Source organism: Ruditapes philippinarum, unplaced genomic scaffold (assembly GCF_026571515.1).
Source record: "Ruditapes philippinarum isolate M1 unplaced genomic scaffold, ASM2657151v2 ctg4291_1_1_1_1, whole genome shotgun sequence".
In the NCBI taxonomy this organism is placed as follows: domain Eukaryota; kingdom Metazoa; phylum Mollusca; class Bivalvia; order Venerida; family Veneridae; genus Ruditapes; species Ruditapes philippinarum.
The window spans coordinates 4423-27183 of record NW_026853744.1 but is presented as its reverse complement, the minus strand read 5'-3'; the positions used below and the strand labels follow the sequence as shown (position 1 = coordinate 27183).

General features: G+C 32.5%; 1 protein-coding gene across 1 annotated transcript in view; it reads left to right on the top strand.

Moving 5' to 3' along the window:
* Positions 1 to 22293, top strand: part of LOC132737689 (sodium- and chloride-dependent glycine transporter 1-like) — a 28135-nt gene extending 5842 nt beyond the window's left edge. Inside the window, exons 2-14 of the mRNA XM_060725022.1 lie at positions 3880 to 4011; positions 4674 to 4826; positions 6736 to 6826; positions 7489 to 7621; positions 7924 to 8058; positions 8323 to 8426; positions 9109 to 9233; positions 9473 to 9585; positions 10199 to 10330; positions 15190 to 15289; positions 15777 to 15877; positions 18867 to 19040; positions 21252 to 22293. Of these exons, the coding sequence (XP_060581005.1) occupies positions 3880 to 4011; positions 4674 to 4826; positions 6736 to 6826; positions 7489 to 7621; positions 7924 to 8058; positions 8323 to 8426; positions 9109 to 9233; positions 9473 to 9585; positions 10199 to 10330; positions 15190 to 15289; positions 15777 to 15877; positions 18867 to 19040; positions 21252 to 21401 (1643 nt within the window). The 3' untranslated portion in view covers positions 21402 to 22293. The remainder of the gene's footprint in view (positions 1 to 3879; positions 4012 to 4673; positions 4827 to 6735; positions 6827 to 7488; positions 7622 to 7923; positions 8059 to 8322; positions 8427 to 9108; positions 9234 to 9472; positions 9586 to 10198; positions 10331 to 15189; positions 15290 to 15776; positions 15878 to 18866; positions 19041 to 21251) is intronic.
* Positions 22294 to 22761: the final 468 nt, after the last annotated feature.

Here is a 22761-nt window from a genome sequence, read left to right as displayed (position 1 = left end):
ATATCCGACGAAAATTGCGAATTTTATTCTGTCTCTGCCTTCGCGAACTTATGCATCCGCGAAATAATTCAGGCATTTTTTCGCGAAATAAATAGTACGAGAATATAAAAGGATTTACATTAAATCTCAAAATTACAAGAATTAATTAAGACAACCATACCATAAGTAATGGCATTATCAATAAAAAAAGAAAAAGGAATAAAGTTTGGTAGAAAGGAATTTCATCCTTCCGCGTTTTCCTCCACTAAGCGGTGGTAATTTGATAAATTAACGAGTTTACTTCTAAGGATAGGCAAAGACGTAAATTTTGATTGGTCCTTCATGAATGACTACAACACATAAATAGCCGCTTCATCAGAAGAAAAAGTCATTGTCAGCTGAGGTTTGGAGCTTTTGTCCAGAAGTAAAGGCATTCAGGTAAGTTTTCTTCTACATTTTTACAGAGTATTTTAAAGGAACTCCACTGAGGTTTATAAGCCTAAAAACATGAAAATTTTTTTCCATAGATAAACATGAGCGCTTAAAACATAAATATTAATAAAATATAACCAAGAAATATAGAAGAAATGCATTGAAAATCATATGTTTGTGCTATTCTCAGTCTGATTTGAGTGAAAAGCGTTTAAACACTTTTCAATTTTGGGTCATTTTTCACTATTATAATAATTATTCTGGAAAAACGGAGCAAGCTAATGATCTGAAATTTTGCACATAAGTTATTAGTATAGATCTACATCAAATGGAGTAATGTTCTCAAAAAATTATTTCCAGTCAAAAAACCTCAGTGGAGTCCCTTTAAGAAAAATATGATAATATTTTGAGCATTTAACATGTAAATTAATTTCACATTGATTATTTTTATTGATATACTCAAAAGAATGTGTTTATACCTTTATTTGCAAACAGTTTGAAGTTGCATGTGTCATTCATATATGTAAAAAGTACGTTTAGTATCTTATAAAAACGCACATTCTATATTTGTTTACATGTATTTAGACTGTTTGAAGAAAAAAAATACCTATATACTCGTAAATATGAAACAAACGTTTTTAATGTAAATATAATATACCTGTGGAAAACAAACGCTTGAGATTTTAATTTTAGCTTAAAAACTGGCAAAAAAAGAGGAGTGCCAGATAATTTATCATCTTAGATCAAATTATGTTTATATGTGATTTTGTAATTGAGAGACTGGATCGGCAAAACTACATATCAGAATTGTAAAAAATACCTGTTTTGAAACATTTTTTTAGATTTCTAAGTGCATACAAAACTTGCAAATAAACACATTAACATTTCTGTAATAATAAACATTGATTTTAAATAAGAAGATACCGTCTTTTATAGCAGATGTTTTTTTTATCATTTTAGATTGAAATCACACTCAAAGATGATGAGAACTCTATTGTTCCTCGCTGTCATGAGTTTATGTGTGTTGCAATATTCGGAATGTTTCCGTATCAAATGCCCCGTCTGCATATTTGATTTTCTTCCTCCGGTAGAAGGATGCGACTGCAAGAACATGAAATGGGGAATTCAACCTATTAAATCGAGTCGTAGAAGGAAGCACCATTCACGGCGTAAATCGGTGATGATACCGCTATTTCTCGGCAAATAATAGCCTCGTTAATTTTGGCTGCATTGACTGCTGTGTGTTTTCAATCATTAGAAATGTGAAATTCATTGCTAAGTGATTTTGTAGATAACATTGTGTGTTCGTATATCTTTTGGTAACGCGTGATATTGAACGCATGCCGGAATGTCATTTATAAAAATGAAGAAAATTTTTACTAGCTAAAATGAATAAATATATATACTTTACATGTGAACAGTTTATACACAATTATGAATTACATTGTCATGTTTATGCCGTTCTGTTGTTTGATATTTATGAAAAGTGATGTGTGTGCCTTTCTTAGTATTGCATCATTCATTTTTGTTGTCTTATAATGTATTTGTATTCAATTTATATAAATAATTACATTAACGAGTCTCTATCAATAAAATACATTTTTGACACTATTGACATTTCTATTGTTTTCTTTAATTGCTTTGTCTCCCTCCCCTCCCTTTTCCTTCCAATATCCAACTCCCATCTACAATTGATTTGAGCGTGACTTTGTCCTTTGTGGAGATATGTATCTCATAGGATACATACATTCAAAATGGCGGAATTTGAGTTGACAGCGAAAAGAAAAAAAAATAAATAATTCCTTTCATATAAACCTTTCTCTGTTTTACTTTACCTCGTTATCACAAAATAATCCTATAATCCTATTTCTGTTTTAATTAATGTATAAATGCTTTGCAAAAAAATCATATAGTAAACTTCATTCTATTACTCCTACAGTTAGTCATATAAAATCCCTTTGTTTAACTGTTAAGTTATGACTCGCAAACATAAAAAGGAAAAAGTTGTTTATCACAATAACTCTGTGTTTCTTTATATTTTGTATTGCGATAATTCAATGAGGAGAGTACCGTTTGCTAAAAATGGATGTAACTATGATTCAATATGGAATAAAATATGAGCTGTGTCATAACAAAGCCAACATAGTGGGTTTACGATCAGCATGGATCCAACCCAGCCTGCTCATCCGCGCAGTCTGATCAGTATCCATGCTGTTCGCTATCAGTTTCTTTACTTGTTATAGGGTCTGTAAGCGAACAGCATGGATCCTGATCAGACTGCGCGGATATATATATATTATGGACGTCATTTTCTTTCTTCCTTATAGCATATAGAAAATTGCAATACATTTAGGCCCGTTTATATCTTGAATATACTATTTTTAACAAAGCTTAAAACATGAACAGTTGGAAGTATAGAGATTATACACATCATTTTATTTTCTGACATCTGGTTGTTATGGTAATAAATAGACTTAAAATGTTGCAAAAATACCGATATATTTAACTTAACCTCATTGTGTTTGTTCAATGGCAATCTTTAAGTCTGTTACTATTTTCATGCATCAGATATTTGTCCACAAAACTTGAAATACTGATAGATATCAATTCGGATGATGTTTATCAAATTGTCATTTTAGTCCCTTACTGGCGACAACCAGGGCCTTAAGGTTGCCCTCCGTCTGATTGTCTGTCCGTCTCTAAAAATTGTATCCTGAGATCTCTTTTTAAGTTCTTGAAATTATTTCAACAAATTTACATAAGATAGAGCAGAGCAGTATTGAAACATTAATCATGTGAAATCTTGAGCATTTGATATCGATTGTATAAACACAATTACCTCACTAGACAGGGAAACTAAACACCTAAAATGATATAGACAAATCCTTAAGGTTAATCTAAAACTCAAAGGTCATACATGCCATTCAAAAATGACATAATAGAAAGGCCATTGACTTTCAGAAAGTCGCGGAAATATTTCTTGTGGGGTTTTAACCGGTAGGGTACTTTATTATTGCCTGCAATTGATAACTGATAATTGCTTGTTACTAAAGCCATACAAACAACTTATTTATTACTCCTCGCGATTTTATCTTATCTTAATAAAATATGCTCTGCGATGGAGAGAAGGAGGTCTATTTCTATCCAAATTGACCTTTTACAAACCTCTATATCTGTTTCACTATATCTTTTTTGGTTGTTGCGATGATCAAATAGACAGTATGAAAAAACAAAATCGTTTATCAATGTCACAACAACACAACATTTATCGACTTTAAAATGTCCGTGGTTTATATAAATTTATACGTCTGCGCTTATGTGAGAAGGTACATACCTTTCTCAATCTTAGTGAAATAACTTTCATTAACCCTCTTTGCTTTAATTTTGAATTACCTTTATTTCTATTCTAACTGATTTTATGATAAAATACAAATGTAAGAGCGTTATAAAACTTCAATGTATTTGCAGGTATCGCCTTGGTTCCGTTTATGATATTCGTGGTCGTATGCTGTGGACCAATCTACTACATAGAAGTATGTCTAGGTCAGTTCTCCGGCCAGTCGCCTGTCAATGTTTGGCATATATGCCCGCTGTTTAAAGGTACATTAAAAAATGTTGTAAAATTTATTAACTAAAACGATGACTTCAAGATGACTCCCGCTGTGGGTTAAAATCAGACAGATGTTTTGTCTTAATTCACATAAACAGGTTTTCGATAAAAATAATACAATGAGATAAAATAGGAATCTACATGATAATAAAACCTGATATGATGTTATGAGAAAAGCCAATGACTCTCTGGTTAATGTGAGGATAGTCTCCAATAGAACATGTACTAGACATTGGTACAGAATATAGAAAACATTATATCTGACAACAATTGCTTTTAAAATATCGCAGCAATAATGCATTTTCTTTGGTTTCATGAAAGGAACACATTGCGCAATTATGAAGTTTGAACACCTTCATGGTGTACAGTTTTACTTTTTCAGAGCAGCACCGATTGGGAGCAAGTGATTTTGGTTGTTGTTGAGAATTGTTGATCTATAAGTGTTAAATTTATTGTAAATTCTTAATTTCGGAAAATTATCTTGGTACTGTATATTTTTTATAAAGAGTCTGTAAGGTTGCTGAGTTGTGAGAGTTTGAGTTTAATGAACGCAGCCCTTCCTTGTTGATCTTTTTATGTGTGTTCATATTTAACCTTTGCATTTTGCTTCCGTTGCTTTCAAATTTGCGCTTGCCTTTATTTTATATTTCAGGTATAGGATTGAACATGATAATTATATCATTCACTTACCTTTGGTATTATGGGATAGCCTTTGCTTGGGTTCTGTACTTTTTAATCCAGTCGTTCTATCCTACACTTGGGTGGTCGTCCTGTAATAATGCCTGGAACACATTTAATTGCATTGGTAGGTTTACTGGTTTTACTTTATTTTACATAAAGTTTGTATTCGGATTTAATCACTACTTTAGTAGCAGTAACTCTAATCGCTTGACATAAATCATGATAACATGTAGAAAAATAACTTCTTTTTCTTTTCGGCGATTCTTACATTTTTCATTCATAATCATATATCATTAGTCAGTCTTAGGAGATAAATAAGCCGTTCTTAAGTGCATTTTGGTGGATGAAAAGGCGAGATTTTAGCATTTAATCATTCAAGCACCTTGTCCGGTTTATACTTAGAGTGGTGTTCAAACACTTTTTTTCGTCTCACACTTCGTATCTCATTACACTTAATAGCCTTCGATCTGAAGGTAACAATGTTCTAAAAATAGATTTTACCTTATCACCACTACATCACCTGTACTGACTTTCGGACAAGGGATTAGGGAGTTCACACTATACATGATGTTAATCAGCGTATATTTACTTTGTTTACATGCAATATTTTAAGAAATTGTAGAATGCAAAAAAGTTGGAAATGGAATTTAGTGTGAAAAGAAAAGGGACAACTACACACTGTACTTTTGAAAAGTTAAATTTAAACATATGTCACAATCTGCTCTGGCCTCTATATTTGTCAATAAAACGGATTTTGTCATTCAGGCGGAAAAAAAGTTTGACTCTTTTGATTGATGAGGCGAAGTTTACAAAATGCACCAGTAATTCTAAATTGGCGATGATTTTAACAACAAATATTTTGTGTGAGACATAAAATAAAAAAACAAATGTATTTTATTGTCTATACGTAAACAGTGTATGTTAAATCACGGACCTCAATTGTCAATTCAGTTTAAATATACATGCAAGCATGCATGTACGTATACATTATTTCTGATAAAGTAACTACTAGAATCGGCATTTTTTATTAGGTAAAATAGGAAAAACGCAGAGTTTTGCGTATTCTAAAATTATTAAAGAATTAATTTAAGATATTATAGTCATTAATCTAATACTGGTAGCACTTTGGTGGATAGATTCATGACTTCTCCAATCTGCGTATTTTACATAGAAACAAAAAATTGTACGGTATATCTGGGACAGAAAGATACTTTTTCATTTTTAGTCCCAATTTCTTAAAATCATACCATATCATATCACCATTTCTAATTTTGATAAACAGTGAAACAAAAACAAATTGCCAAGCGCCGGCATTTTTCTCAAATTGACATGCATGGAAAGTATTGCCCCGAAAGTTATTTCTTTTTCACCATATCATCTTTTTTTTCCTGATGGTTTTAAACCATCTCAATCATGCTTTACACAAGTTTAACCCCAGGAACATCATTTCCATTGAGAGAAATGTGAATAAAAGTATTCGTAACCATTACATGTTGTATAATCTACATGTAGATTAACCAGTTTCCTTGTCCGAAAGTTATCGATATGTGGCTATTTTTAGAACAGGTCTCTTATCAGTGACGTATACGATGCTTATCTCAGATCGTTCCCTATTTTGCACTTTCCTCATTATCTCATGTGAAAAAGATACAGGTAAAGTATAAATTTACTGAAACGTTGTGTCTTATCTTAAAATTGTCAACGGTAGTACAGACATAAGCAGGTTTTAAGGTATAAGGAATATAAAACCACTTTGCAACTTATTTGAAATTTGGAGTATCCAGAACATAGAGTCGTAAAACGACTGTTAGGTTCTGCTCAATAATTAGAGCGTTGTACTGTGAATCGGGCGATCCGGGTTCGATTCTCGGTCGGTGCAGGTTACTTTTGCTGTGATTAATGTGGCTTACTGCCGTGATCCGGAATGAAAACTATCACCACCACTGGTGGTTGATTGTATCAAAATTTATACTTTTGTTATTTAATACCAGTGCAAGTGATGATTTATTTCCAAAACTTCAAATGTATTTCAGACTCTAGAACAAACTTAAGCGAGAAAATGCAGAATGAAAGTACGAATTCAACACACGCTTTATTCAAGACTTCTGGTACTGAATTTTGGGAGTGAGTGATGTTTAATATGACAAATGAAAGTGTATACCGTTGTTATCTTTTAAATTTTAACATTTTTAAACATGGCTATTGTTTTCGTTTTATTCTGAAACGCTTAATTGTTGCGAAAACTTTATTTTGATATTGCTGTCAAGACAACACTTAAATATTTAAATACTAATCATAATGAGCTTACTGTGTTTGTTGAAAATGCTGGATTTTAAAGGGACACTACTGAGTTCTTTAAAAAAATGGAAATGACTTAAGAGAAAAATATTTTTTTCGAGATTCATTCTATTTGATGAAGATCTAGACAAAAAACTTGTGTACAGAATTTCAGATCATTTTCACTCAAAATTGGCAAGCATTGAGAAGCTGAAATCGTGATAAAAATAGTACAAAATACAAAATATTTCTGAGTAAATTAATTATTATCTTTTGCATATGTCCTTTTGTTTGTAAGTATCCCAGCTGATCTATGTAAGAAATTGAAATTTTATGTTTTTGTCTTTTGGACCTCAGTTGAGTTCCTTAAAATCCCTCACTGAAATGATATTTTCTAAAAAGGGTACTCATTTATTATAAACGGTATGCAGAGACAGACGACTGTTTATACAGTAGTTTCAATTACCCCAAACGTGACAGAGTTAATATAACTTTTATTTTAATTCCAGGCGGAATGTGTTACATAAATCAGACGGTATAGAAGAGATAGGATCGATTCAACTCCATTTGATTGGATGTCTATTTCTAGGGTGGTTTCTGGTCTTTTTGTGTCTTGCGAGAGGTGTTAGAACGCTTGGAAAGGTTGGCTATCATATATATCTATTCAGTTCAAATCCATCTTAATTTACTTTGAGATTTGTCTAACATGTGAAAATTATAACTGCATATTAACAGCGAATTTTTAATCAATCGCTTGTAATTAGTTTTCACTCATTGTAAATTTAAGAAGTATCATTTGGGGCTTATATAAATAGTGATTGGAAACATTAAAACCAGTGGACGAAGGAATCTGTCATGCATCCATTTATTCTTGGGACTGTTACCTTATCAGAACACCCAAATTATGTTGACAATAACAACTTATTTTATCTGTTTTACCAAAGGTCGTGTACGTTACAGCTACTATGCCGTATGTATTACTAACAATTCTGTTGATTCGTGGTGTCACACTAGACGGGGCATGGATAGGTCTTCGCCAGTACCTCGTCCCTGATTTTACAAAATTATTCAATGGACAGGTATTAAAATTGACTTTTAATTACTTACTTAAATCCGCTAGCTTTGCAGCATATACTAAATATAGTGTAAAACTATAATATAAGTCATGAATCCTTACTTTGTGTACTTTAAGATGTACTGACTCGTACAAGTAATTCAATTAAATGCTTGTATGAAATGTAATTTTCTTTATATTGAATCAAACTGAACAAAATATTTCTTTAAACCACATGTACTTTGTATAAATATAAATTTACTTACTATGTCTGTTGATTAAATTATAGCTATGGACCGAGGCAGCTGTAATGAGTTTTTATTCTCTTGGACCCGCATGGGGCGGTGTTATTACCATGGCAAGTTTCAATAAATTCAGTCACAATGCCCTTAGGTAAGTTACCTTTTTCACAATGCATAGATCCTGAATGACTTTTATCCGCCTATTTTAAATTATTAGATTAAATGATAAATTACAATAAAAGAATTTTACCACACCGTATTTGTTAACAAAAGAACAGTGTTTATAGTTAAAAATTTTGTAATTCAAATAAAAAGTCGGAGAATGGATCTACCAATGGCGGATTGGGTTGTTGAACTATTTTTTTCATTTTGTACACAAAAGGGGCGTTGTGGTTAAGTGGTTCTTCAAACCCGCTTATGGTTCAAATCCCGCCAAGGACTATTGATTCTTCCATTTGAAGAATCTATCCAGCTAGCTTACTAAACGTCGATGGTGGAAGATCTTAGATTCCAGTTTGTGTCAGAAATAATGCACGGATCAAGAGGCACTTGAAGTTTTCCCCCACCTGTAACGCTGGAAAGTCACCACATAACCTTACAGTGTTGGTGCGACGTAAAAGCCAACAAAAAATCTAAGCTCCGATTATCTATGAGAATACAATACATGTACAAGAAACAACTGTTCTTCGTTAAACAGAATGTGTATCAACATAACATAACAACACTTAAATAAAGTAAAAAGGTACGTTTTCTATCACAGCAACTGGCTATTGTGATTTTCAAATGATTCGATTGATATAATTTAATATGATAAAAATTTGATCTATTTTAAGAGATACCGTTATTGTTTGTACGGCCGATGTATTCACTGGCTTTTACGGAGGCCTTGTGGTGTATGCAGTACTAGGTTTCTTATCTAGAGAGACTGGAATTGCTTTGCATGACCTCCCATTTTCAGGTAGGTTATCACAGTTATCCATTGATGGTGATGCATTAAATTATCATTACTTATCAGACTAGTGTTTCCTTTAGATTTGTTTAAAACTTATTTTGAAAAAGAAAAAAAAATAATCGTTTCTGAGGCATAATGTGTAAATAATATTTAAAAATAATTACAAAATATATGTGAATTTTAACAAAAATTTTGTTTAAAACAAAACAAGCATGTATGTGCGTAATATATAACTGCTTTTCCAGGTCCTGGGCTTGCATTTATTGCTTATCCAGAAGCCCTTAGTCGCCTTCCTCTACCTCATTTATGGTCGGTGCTGTTTTTTCTTACCTTGGTACTTGTTGGCATAGATACCCAGGTTTGCTTTTTAATATACATGTACTTTAATGTAACATCTATAATTAATGGTTTTAGAATACTACAGTAACATAAATGATAAGTAATGTGTCAGTATTTCTGACTTTACTATTAAGCAATGGATCTTTGATGATAGATATTCTTATAAAAATTTAAAACAGGCGAATATTAATTACATTAGAAATCTTATTAAATTTAAAAATGGGGCGTCCGTGGCCGAGTGGTTAAGGTCGTCGACTTCAAATCACTTGCCCCTCACCGCTGTGGGTTCGAATCCCGACAGGGACTTTGGATTCGTTCATGTGAGGAAGCGATCCAGCTAGCTTACGGAACGTCGGTGGTTCTACTCAGGTGCCCGTTCGTGCCTGAAATAATGCACGGAAGGGCACCTGAGGTCTTCCTCCACCAGTAAAGCTGGAACGTCGCGATATGACCTATACTGTGTCGATGTGACGTAAAACCCAAAATACAAACAAAAAAACATTTAAGAATAAAGAAGTTTGTAGAAAATACCGGTTTAAGTACACACTGATTGAGTGAATAGACAAAGGCCAAATGACGTTTTCGTAGAATCATCACTAACTGTTTTATCTTCTTTTTCTCCATATTTTCAGTTTAGTATGTTCGAAACCATTACCAATGCTATTTTAGATCTGAATCTGAAGAAATACGGAAAATACAGACTACATATATCGGCCATTGTAGTGGTTGCTTTATCGGTTCTTGGTCTTCCAGTAGCATCGTCCGTAAGTAATTACTTTCAGGCCATTCCTAGTTTTGTAAATATCCCATCCTCCGACCGGTCACTGGCTTTTTAAAAAGAAAAACATGTACATGTATTGTGTTTAGTTGATGCATAAAGACACAAGATGATGATACATGATTAGTGTCAATGCTCTATGCATTCTGCTTTTTGAGAAGATTTTTTAAACACTTTTAGTTCTGCAAATCGCCGCCAGATCCCTAAATATTCTAAAAAAATAATGTTGGCTCATATTTATTTCCTCTTTTGTATTTCAAGTAAACAATTGCACACGGAAAAGGTCATTTAAAGCGTTTTATAAGAAGAGGCTTAATTTTATTGGAGAAAACAGATGGTTTTTTGCTGTTTCATACATAAATATGCAAAATAATACTAAACGTATGGGTTCTTGCTATGATAGTCTTGTCCATGCTTAAACAGAGCAATACTTATTACTTATTTTGCTATTCTACTATTGTAATGTATTCACGAGAGTAATGCTTAAATGTATTCATATCATATCTGAAGGAAACTCTTTGTTTACAATTAAGCAGTAAGACATATAAAATAGGAGGCGCTACATTTAAAGAGTTTTAAACTAATGTTGTAACTCGTGCTTATTTGTCCTATCAATTATTTCCCCCTACTTTGTGTTTCTGTCATATTATAGGTCCTTTATTGCATATACCATGTAATAGATTAACACAATTATAAAGGAATATGATAATTTGTTTCTTGTTGTTTAATGAATTACTGGTCAAATCGTAACCTACCTACTATTTTAGTAGATGCGAATAAAAATCTGGAGAAAGTCTGATCCCTTGATTATGCTGATTATATATGTGGATGACAATATTTACGAAAGTAAATAAACATAAGTTGATTTTGAAATAATGATACCGTTAGAGGTATCTTTTAAGATCTAATTATTTATTTAAAAATATATTACCAATTTAATAAGCATGGTTTTTTAATAGTATACTAAAAGCCATTTTCATTTATTTTTATGTTAAATGAAATGTTATTCGTTTGTTAAAGTCGCTTAAATTGTCTAACCAGTCATTTTAAAAGTATGATATTTGTATCTACATGTATCATTACTCTGTTGACCTTCAGTTTCATGAACCATGCATTAAATCGGATATAACATATTGTTTTTTATGAAGAAACGGGTTTTGGGTTTTCATTATTAAATTTTGTTGCGGGGATTTTAAAAATTTTTTTCTTTTGGACATTTTTCCGGGGTTGGGGTGGTTCTGGGGATTTTTAAAATTCCCCCATTTTTAAAAAAACGGGTTTAATAACCCCCTTTTGGGTGTTTTTTGCTTTTTGAAATTTTCTTTTGAACCCTTGTCCCCTTTTTTTAAAACATTTTAAATTTTGGGGTTTTGCCCAATTTTTTTTTCTATTTTTTTGGGGAAATATAAAGCCGTTTTTCGTGGGAAAATTGGCCCCGAAACCCTTTTACATTGGGGGGAAAACTAGTCATTGCACTGTCGTGAGAATACATCTTTGGATGTTTCTTCACTTCCTTTAAAATTATACTAGTTAATGTAGAATTGAAGATGTGGACTGTAGCTTGCAATGACAACTATTGGTATGTTCCTATATGACGAGACAGTGTAAATAAAATGAATCCCCGCAAAGTATAATTCTAACAGTTGTCATGGTTACATAAGACGAAATTAATAAAACACATAAATGATGATGTAAATATGTACAAAAAGGTACAGCCTTATGGGCAACAAATGTATAGGGATGCCTGAATGGAAGACAAAGCAACAAAAAATCGCCTAAGGGACCAACAAAGCAAGACAGAAGACGAAAATTAAAACAATTCAGTGTGAAATATATTTAGAACTGTCCATTATAAAGTCTCCCACTTCGTCCATGCAACAAAGAGATGAAGAAAGCGTAGCGTCCGACTGTAAAAGGGTCAAAGTCAAACACCAAGCTTGTGGTACGCTGTAGAATAACTGGGCCATAGCCTCTTTTAAAAAATGCTTATAAAAACCACCATGACCCATGATCAAAGAAATCAGGCTTGCTTATAGCTAGTCGTAAAAGAGTACAATTGAATTCTATAATATGTCTGAATTTACGATGGGAGAACTTTGTAAAATATTCACGTAATTTATGATACCATTGTGTCCATGCGTTTTCTTTTAAAATCAACCACACGACAGCAGATCCTGGCAAATCTAATTAACTTAAATATATACCCAACATGATGTTGTATGAAGTACATGCGGCGAATAGTAAACGATATTTAAAAGTCATTTCTTTATTATATATTTTATAGTTACTATGATATAGTTAAGGATAGAATGTTTAAATCTAAAAAAAATGAAGAGTTTATTTTATTCGTTTTAAGTTCACTTGGACATATTTGAGATTTCATTTGATCTAATTTGATCAATATAAGGATTATTAATGTGAAGGATATCATCTAGGTAGTGGGATGTGTTATTTTATGTATAACTTCCGGTTGTGAATTAGGAGAGAGACTTAAGGGATGAGGGATGTTGCACGTATTCATTATCCCTCATGTACAGACTCAATCAAACCGAGTCTGCAATTCTCTTGTAATTTTGTTGTGATTAATGCTTCCGAAGGATCACTTTGTTTCCAGAATTTTATACTTCACAACAGCAGGTGTCAAGTGCTGTATGGCAGCTGTAAAAATTTGCCCCGTACTTCACTTCAGTGTTGTTATATTTTTCTGGTCCTTCGGGATCATTGATGCTGCACTATTAAGTGTTGAGAATTGAGTACCGCTCAAGCCGGTGCTAGGGTGCGTGAGGGATGTTGCACGTATTCATTATCCCTCATGTACAGACTCAATCAAACCGAGTCTGCAATTCTCTTGTAATTTTGTTGTGATTAATGCTTCCGAGGGATCACTTTGTTCCCAGATTTTTAACATAAAATCCCTCTCACAACAGTATAAAAGTAAATCAGCTATCAGGTGCAGATAACATGTCATTTGCATTATGATTGTAAAATTCAGGAAAAGTGATGGTCCTTTGAGGCCAATAAAACAATGAAAAGTTGATAATTAAGGCTCGATATGATTGGGTCTGATGAGAGACAATGTTATTTGCAACATCTCTCACACATCTTAGTACCGATTTAGTAGCATTCAATCCTCAACTAAAAAAATAAGCAATCAATGATCCCAAAGGACCTATAAATATAACATTGAAATTAAGTAAGATGCAACATTTTACGGCCACCACACAACACTTGAAACCTGCTGTTGCATGCTCGGTTTAATAGGGCCTGTTTATGGACGATACTGAAAAGTGCAAGTTACCGTCTACGCCCCAAGCACCTAGTATTACTATCAAATACCCGCCAGAGAAAAGTTTAACTATAAAGTATAGACATATTAAGAAAAGAACACCCAGTTTGCAACATATTTTTTCTTCTTTCGTTAAAATTAGACGATGAAAACATGAAAAGAATGCAATAAAGTCAATGTTTATAGCATAAGCTAGTAAAAAATAAGAAATTTCATATAAAATTTCAATTGATTAACAAAAATGAGAAAGAAATAAGTCAAAGTAAATATACTAGAATATTTAGGGATTTGGTGGCCATCTTTGACATCTCAGCTTCGCATCGGGGTTTGGGCAAATTAATATCCTTTCCAGAAACTACATATCCAGACGAACATTTTGGTGTATGAACTTGGCTGACATAGACTTGCTGTTGCCTGACATAGACCAGTTACCCCTCTAAATATGATATTAAAATAGGCTAATATGCAGCACTATTTACTATGTATAATATATAAACACTAAGTGACGCAAAGAGCGTAACTTTTAAAGAGGTCTTCTCTACTTGGAAATGTTAGATGCTGAATATCTAAGCTCTAGGCACTGTAGTTCTCCTTAACAGGCCTTACAAGTGACTGACCCTAAACAAGACTTTCAAAACTAAGTACCCCTCGTGGCAGGCCCATGACGTCTAAAATGGTTTTCCCTGGGATGTTACTTTTGTTTGCATAAACTTATACCTGTCTTAAAAATCTTCTCCGTAACTACAGTGCTCAGAGCAGCAAAAATCTATCATGTAACATCACCTTGTGATACTCTATAAAAATTATGAATGGTAATTATGAATGATTGACTTAGGGTCAAAATCATTTAGTTTATATAGACTCATATAGGAATAAAAATATATGAGTCTTCTTGTGTGAAACAGTTCTGAGTGGCTAGCTATTGGGCATGTTTCTTTTAAAGCCAACCGTTACAAATATTTCATAACTCGTAACTGTATGTGGTGAAAAAATGATACCCCTAGTATGATCTTATCTTATATATGTATTTAAAAATTATCACAATTTTCCTGCAGTGGATCTTCGGTGATCGATCATGGGTTGTTTAATGGGGAAAATGGAATTTGAATAATCTTTGACAGACAGTTAGTTTATATTTCAAATCATCAGCAACTATTTGTGGGTTAAAATTTTGCGGGCTTTTATAGAATTATATTTATATTTGGAATCAATTGTTTAAAAATTCTTTTAAATAATGTACAACTGTATATTGATTTCATACCTTTATGTTTTTATTACAATCAGTGAAATACTGAGATTTGTTGTATAAAGAATCCACCAGGGACTTAGAAAGTGTTACATAATCGGAATAAGAAGGAAAATAAACAATTTACTAGAAGGAGCTAGACGTCACAATACAGAATCCGACTAGAAGGAGAAAGACATCACAATACAGAAACCGATTTTTTGTGTATAATTTTCAGATTGATATTGATACACAATAGTGTACATGATAACATGATAACATGATTTAAGTACTTGTACATGACATGATACTTATGTGTATTTTATATTTACAGGCTGGATTTTACATTTTTGTTCTCGTGGATTGGTACATGGCGACTTTTAACCTTGTGTTCATATGTTTCATGGAGTGTTTCGTCATATCATGGATATATGGTAATTAAATCTTAGCCTGAAAATACCGATCATAGTATCTTTTGTACCAGACCTTTGTGCCGAGTAGCTCAGCGTCTGGTTAGTGACCAGAACTGTTAGACAGCCATTCTTTTATTACTTTTAAAATCTCGAGAAAATTAGATAAAATGTATTAATGAAGCTGACGACATGTTTCAGGTTATATATACAGGGTAATTCTGTTAAAGGAAACGCCCTCAAGTAATTATAACCAGTGAAAAACGGCGGATATTTAAAAAACGAATTGTACGTTAAAATCGTTACAGAAGGTTAATTTTGACAGCTACTGATTAGTTAAAAGGGGATTTGTCCCGAAAACAAGTACTTATGCAAAAATGGCAAAGTACCAAAAAAGAAGCAGAAAAGACCTCTAAAATGTTCATTTCAAGGTTTACATTTCTATTTACATGTTCGTCTGATGTAAAATTATATTTGATAATAAAAACAATTTACGGTATATCTATTGTAGGGGCTAACAGATTTTGTTCAGACATACAGATGATGCGAGGAACTCGGCCATCTTTGCTTCTTAGAATTATTTGGGTGTTTGTTATTCCGGTTTTTATTGGGGTAATGTATAATTTAAATACTATCGTGGTAAAAGTTTCTTTATCTTTTTTATTTAGATTTTTAAATCAATGGAGGTTTGACTCCCTCCGACAGTTGTTTATCGAACTATGGTATCGATAAATCACAATAAATTTATAACTCTGCAACAGTTGTTAATAAATCATGAGAAAAAGCTACGCAAAAAAGATTTTAAGTATTCATTGCAACATGTGTGGATTATTGTGATAAAAGCCGTTTGTTTATATCTATGTTAAAAATGTTATATTATTGTCGACGTAACCCAGTCGGCAGTTACTTGTATTATAGGTGGGGTAATATATCGACTGACACAAGACACAACAAATGCAAATATCTGAAATATCCAAGATATTTATTAAAGAATATATTTACACAATATAAATATAATTATACAACTATAACATGAAATGGTCAAATATGAAGTGCCATTAACAATTATAACATAAGGTTGAGTGTATGATACAGGTATGTAATAACTACATGTACAATTAGGTAAGTATTCCAGGTAAGTATTGTAAGTAACTTATCAAAACCTATTTAAATATACCAATAAAGACATTCTGTAATAATTTTATAGTTTAAATTATAACTCTCAAAGATTACTAACCTGAAATATCCAAGATATTTATTAAAGAATATATTTACACAATATAAATATAATTATACAACTATAACATGAAATGGTCAAATATGAAGTGCAATGGAGCATCACACAACATACCCGAACATAGCATATTAAGTTTACGGGTGACAGGTTAGTAACAATGAGAGATAGGAATGATAGAAATATAGAGAGATATAACGGTATAGGATCAGGGGTCAAATAACATGTAACGCATTTAGATACAGTTAATATATTTTATTTGAAATGATTAACAAAATATAAGGCAGTGTACATTTTACATAAATTCTTATCCTACGACATACTCCTCCAGGTTCGTTAAAAAGGCTCCTGACTTTTCTGTACGTCTCCCATTATTACAAATTACACTCACTAATATCTTAAGTATAAAACTTATGTTATAAAAGTAAAATGACAAAATTAACAACAAAAAGTACAAAACGTGGGTTACAAAATTTACAAGTACTCCACCAGAGGTGTTATATTCGCTCTATTTGGTATTACTAACATTGGTAGATGTCTACAAATGAGTAATTACACAATAAATAAGTTGTCATTAATTTTAATTCAATGAAACAAAAAGAAAACATCTTATTGGACAACGACAACAAGATCTACAATCATTCTTAAGATGCTAAGTTGCATGAATAACCTCCAGAAAAGGTAAGTATACATCATTTAATGGTAAGTATCTGACATTTGTACATAAGTCGAGTCCATCAAATCCCTAAGGGTGCAAATAGAAGCACATTAGATAAAGGTAAGTAATATCATTGCACTGAAAAATATCAGTTTTAACATTATTCATGAGAATCACATCAAATAGGTGTTATACGAGTAGAGAAAACAAAATAACAACTCATACTTATATACATGTAGTAGCGTACGGATTAAGAGTCATCAATATTTTATTTGAATCTAAAGTTTCCAGTCGCCTGTCGACATCCAATTTGGCTGCCTTCGTGTCCTTACTGGTCTAGATGACTGTTCAGGTTGTATTTCATCATCATCATGTTCACCTGAAATAGAAATATCAGAATGAGAAAAAGAACAATCATTATTCAGATTCATACCATTCTCAACAGAAACGTGCTCTGCATCTGTAACATCTACGTCTGTTTGTAAATCACCAGAGTCATTTACAATGTCAAGTTCCATTTGTTTATCTTCAACTGGAACATCTGAAATAGACATAAATGGCAAAAGGAGGTTTCTATGAAGAGTTCTTGTTTTCTTGAAACGAGAACCTTCCTTTTTAACCTCGTAAACAGGTATGTCCTCAAGAGGTTGACTAACAACTATATAAGGACTGTGTTCCCATTTGTCTGCTAGTTTTTGTTTTCCACGTATTGAAACGTTACGGACTAGCACTCGGTCTCCAGGTTGAAGAACGGAACTTCTAGCTTTTTGATCATAATAAGCCTTGTTTGTTGCAGATGTTTTAACAGCGGTTTCTCGAGCCTTTGCATATGCGGAACGGAGACGGTCGTTAAGTTTAATCACATACTCCGAATGGATGCTTGATGAAAGACCATCAGTAGGTAACCCTAGAAAAGCATCAATGGCGAGTCTAGGATGACGTCCAAACATAAGAAAGTACGGAGAGAAGCCGACACTTTCATGACGGGTTGCATTGTATGCATGGACCAGACTCGGAACATGGGCTTTCCAATCGGACTTTTGATGCTCCTCTAGAGTCCCAAGCATCTTGAGTAACGTTTGATTAAATCTTTCGACCATTCCGTTCCCCATAGCATGGTAAGGCGTTGTTCTTGTTTTCTCAATGCCAGCCAGACTGCAGAGCTCTTTGATTAGATGCGACTCAAAATTCTGTCCCTGGTCACTATGAATCCTACCAGGAAATCCGTAGTGGACTATAAAATCATCAAACAAAATTTTGGCAGTGTACATTTTACATAAATTCTTATCCTACGACATTATCATCTACCCGTATGTAAAATAGTACCGTACATCCAATTATATCTTAACAATAGTTTAAAATGTTAAACTATCAAGTATAACCTTAACGTACCGTAAATATATAGATTAATTGATGGAAAACCCTTTAAATACGCACCTTCTTCAGAATCTAATGGCATCTTTTCAAAGCGCAGTTTAACAGAAAGGCGTAAATCCACAAGGTATAGTATGGTAAAAAGTCGAAACTACGATGGCTTAAATGCGGAACTCGCTACTGGAAAGTCGAAGGTACGATTATAATAAGTCGAAAGTGCGATGGTGAAAAGTCAAAGCCACGGTAATGAAAGTTGAAAGTACGATGAAGAAAAAAAAAAACGAAAATATGACCAATTATTTTCTGAATAAAATCTTTGAATATTCGTTTTTCAGGGTATACTGATCACCGCAGTAAGTTCTTACTCGGTTCCTGATCTAGATAAAGATAAATATCAGTACCCAACTCACGCTCTTGTCATTGGAAACCTGTTTGCCTTTGGACCAATGTCTGTTGTTGTTCTAATGGCTGATTATCAAGTTATTGTATCACAGGGATCGCTGAAACAAGTAAGTTTACCTTATTTAACTGGGCTGCCAGCATATTGAACATTTCTCTATTGAATTTGGAAAGAAGAGGCGGAAAGAGATGGGAATGGGGACAAGACTCTAAGCATTGAAATACGATAATGTTTGTGGAACTAATATCTGTTAAAATTATGTCTGTCTTAAAACTAATGTATTTGGAGACATTTGAAAAAAAAAAAAACCTAAAATTTTAGTTTTAAATGAGGGTGCGTATTTTTTATTAACCAGTGCATTCCAAGAATAGTAGCAGATTTTTGTTTTTAAAATTATGAAAGTTTTATTTTTAATATTTAAAAAGAATTTGGTTATAAGAGTAAATTCTATTAACAAAAAAGGTGTACAAATTAAAGTTTATATTTTCAATAGCAAAATAATGCATCAAATCTCACATTCTCAACGATTGTTTAAATTTAGACATAGGGTATTAAAATTTTTCTCTATATTATACTGGTTACATAAAAATATGCAACCGTTTTGTATATGTATTATGTTTATCTCAATATTTTAGCGATTGTGTAAAGTATATGTTTTTATTTCACCGATATTGTAAAGTATATGTTTTTATTTCACCGATCGTGTGAAGTATATGTTTTTATTTTATCGATATTGTAAAGTATATGTTTTTATTTCACCGATCGTGTATAGTATGTGTCTACATTTCAGCGATCGTGTAAAGAATATATGTCTTTACTTCAGCGATCGTGTAAGGATTTTGCTTCCTTCCAGCTATTTCGTAAAATATTTGTCTTTTATTTTAGCGATTGTATAAAGTATATATATCATTATTTAAGCAACTGTGTAAAGTTTATGTGTTCATTTCATAGATTGTGTAATAAATTTGCTTTATTCCAGCAATTTCGTAAAGCATGTGTCTTCATTTGAGCGATTGTGTAAAGTATATGTCTTCATTTCAGCAATTGCTAAAGTATATGTTTTCATTTCAGCGATTCTGTAAAGTATATGTCTTCCTTTCAGCTATTGCGAAATTATATGATATCACTTCAGCGATTGCTAAAGATTATGTCTTCATTTCGGCGATTGCTTAAGTATATGTCTTCATTTCAGCGATTGCTACAGTATATGTCTCCATTTCAGCGATTGCGAAAGTATATGTCTTCATTTCAGCGATTGCTTAGGTGTATGTCTTCATTTCAGCGATTGCGAAAGTATGTGTCTTCATTTCAGCGATTGCTAAAGATTATGTCTTCATTTCAGCAATTGCTTAAGTATATGTCTTCATTTCAGCGATTGCTACAGTATATGTCTCCATTTCAGCGATTGCGAAAGTATATGTCTTCATTTCAGCGATTGCTTAAGTTTATGTCTTCCTTTCAGCGATTGCGAAAGTATGTGTCTTCATATCAGCGATTGCTAAAGTATATGTCTTCATTTCAGCGATTGCTAAAGATTATGTCTTCATTTCAGCGATTGCTTAAGTATATGTCTTCATTTCAGCGATTGGTAAAGTATATGTCTCCATTTCAGCGATTGCGAAAGTATATGTCTTCATTTCAGCGATTGTGTAAAGTTTATGTCTTCATTTCTGCGATTGCTAAAGTATTAGTCTTCATTTCAGCGATTGCTTAAGTGTATGTCTTCATTTCAGTGATTGGTAAAGTATATGTCTCCATTTCAGCGATTGCGAAAGTATATGTCTTCATTTCAGCGATTGTGTAAAGTTTATGTCTTCATTTCTGCGATTGCTAAAGTATTAGTCTTCATTTCAGCGATTGCTTAAGTGTATGTGTTCATTTCAGCGTTTGCTAAAGTATTAGTCTTCATTTCATCGATTGCTAAAGATTATGTCTTCATTTCAGCGATTGCTTAAGTATGTGTCTTCATTTCAGCGATTGCTAAAGTTTATGTCTTCAGTTCAGCGGTTGTGTAAAGTACAATTATAAGTCTTCATTTCAGCGATTGTGTAAAGTATATGACTTCATTTGAGCGATTGTGTAATGTACATGCAAAAGTCTTCATTTGAGCGATTGTGTTTAGTAAATGACTTCTTTTCATCGGTTGTGTTAAGAAATGTCTCCATTTTAGCGATTGTGTAAAGTAAAATTCTACATTTGAGCGATTGCTCATTTACTAGGATGACTGATATTTATGTTTAGTTTTCTCAGACTTTCCAAACCTAACAGCAGTTTTAGCATTGTAATAAAATAGTCAAATATTAATTTTGTTACATTTCAGCGATTGTGTAAACTTATTAATCCGTCATCTATCTGGGAACCCAATGATAAGACGGCCAGAAAGCAGTGGTATATGCAACCCTACAAGTACAAACATGGGTTTAAGAGACGTTTTCTTTGCGACATTTTAGGTTTCTGCAAACCGAAGTAAACGCAAAATAATAATAATTCAGCTATAAGCCTAATTTTTTTTATTACTTTACTAGATGTTTATTTAAATATCCATTGTTTATCTAACTTGTTTCAGTTGCTGTATTCATCAAATATAAGTTACATTTAACTAGATAGTAATACAATTAGTAAATAATGAATAAATTTTTATTGCAATATACATGTACATGTACTTTTTTTCTCTAAACTAGTAAATAAAAAGAGGATATTCATGTTTTTAATAAGTGTGTAAATAATGATATATTTATTATTGCAATATTTTTTTTCTCTAGTAGATCTAAATGAACAGAGAATATTATTTTTTTTTTCGAGATTTATCTTTATCAAGTGGTATGAAAATAAAAAATATTTCAGGAGTGGCGGTAAAAATTGAGTACAAAATATTTTTTTTATTTTTGTATGTGGAGTTTATATTTGGCCTCCTTGACTAGGACTGTCTTTCCTTAGATCAAAATAGCTTGAAAATCTGCTATAAACATTCGAAGAAATCACGTTTGTGCGTTTAAATCGTGCAGTGACCTTTTTCATTGTGATGTTTCTATTTTTGTAGGAAATAACCCGTAATAAGTGTTTATCAAGCATCTGCGATTCTGAAACAGCAAACATAAAAGAGCAAAATAAATAAAAAAAATAGAGAAGCATACATATCATTTGAATTCATGCAATTAATCAGCGGAATTACACTTATTTATTATGTGGTAAGGTGATATTTTTTTATTATTTTAAATGCTGAAAATCTGACACATTTTCATATTTGATGCCACAACCTCCATGAATTTTACATAGACAGTCACTGATAAAAAGATAATTTAAGGATATATACATGGTTTAACCATGAAGCTATATATGCAATAAATGTCTCTAGTTTACCTTTCCAATTAAATTGTTTGTTTTCATATCAAAAATGATCCTAACTTCCTATTGTACAAATACATGTGTATAATCGATTCCTTCGTATGTTATATAGTGGCGTGGTGGTGGTGGTAGTTTTCACTCCAGGTCTCGACAGTAAGCAACATTGAATTTATCAGAGCACGGTTCAGCCACCGCTTCTTTCCTGGGAAGGCTGTGAAGCAGTTTACCAGTACTAGTTGCCTCCACTTCCGTAAGGAACTGATTTCTTCTGTACATACCAGAGCAGAGGTACCGTAGCGGCGAGGGTAACACTCGTTTATATACGATCATAGAATCTGTCATAATTATATGATATTCTTTATATCTTTATATATTCGTAATAATCGTTATAACGAATCTATACTGCAGCAAATTTCCTTTATTTCATAAAAAAATGACAATAGTCTTAATATAAACTTTCCCGAGCGACATTACAATCGTACAGT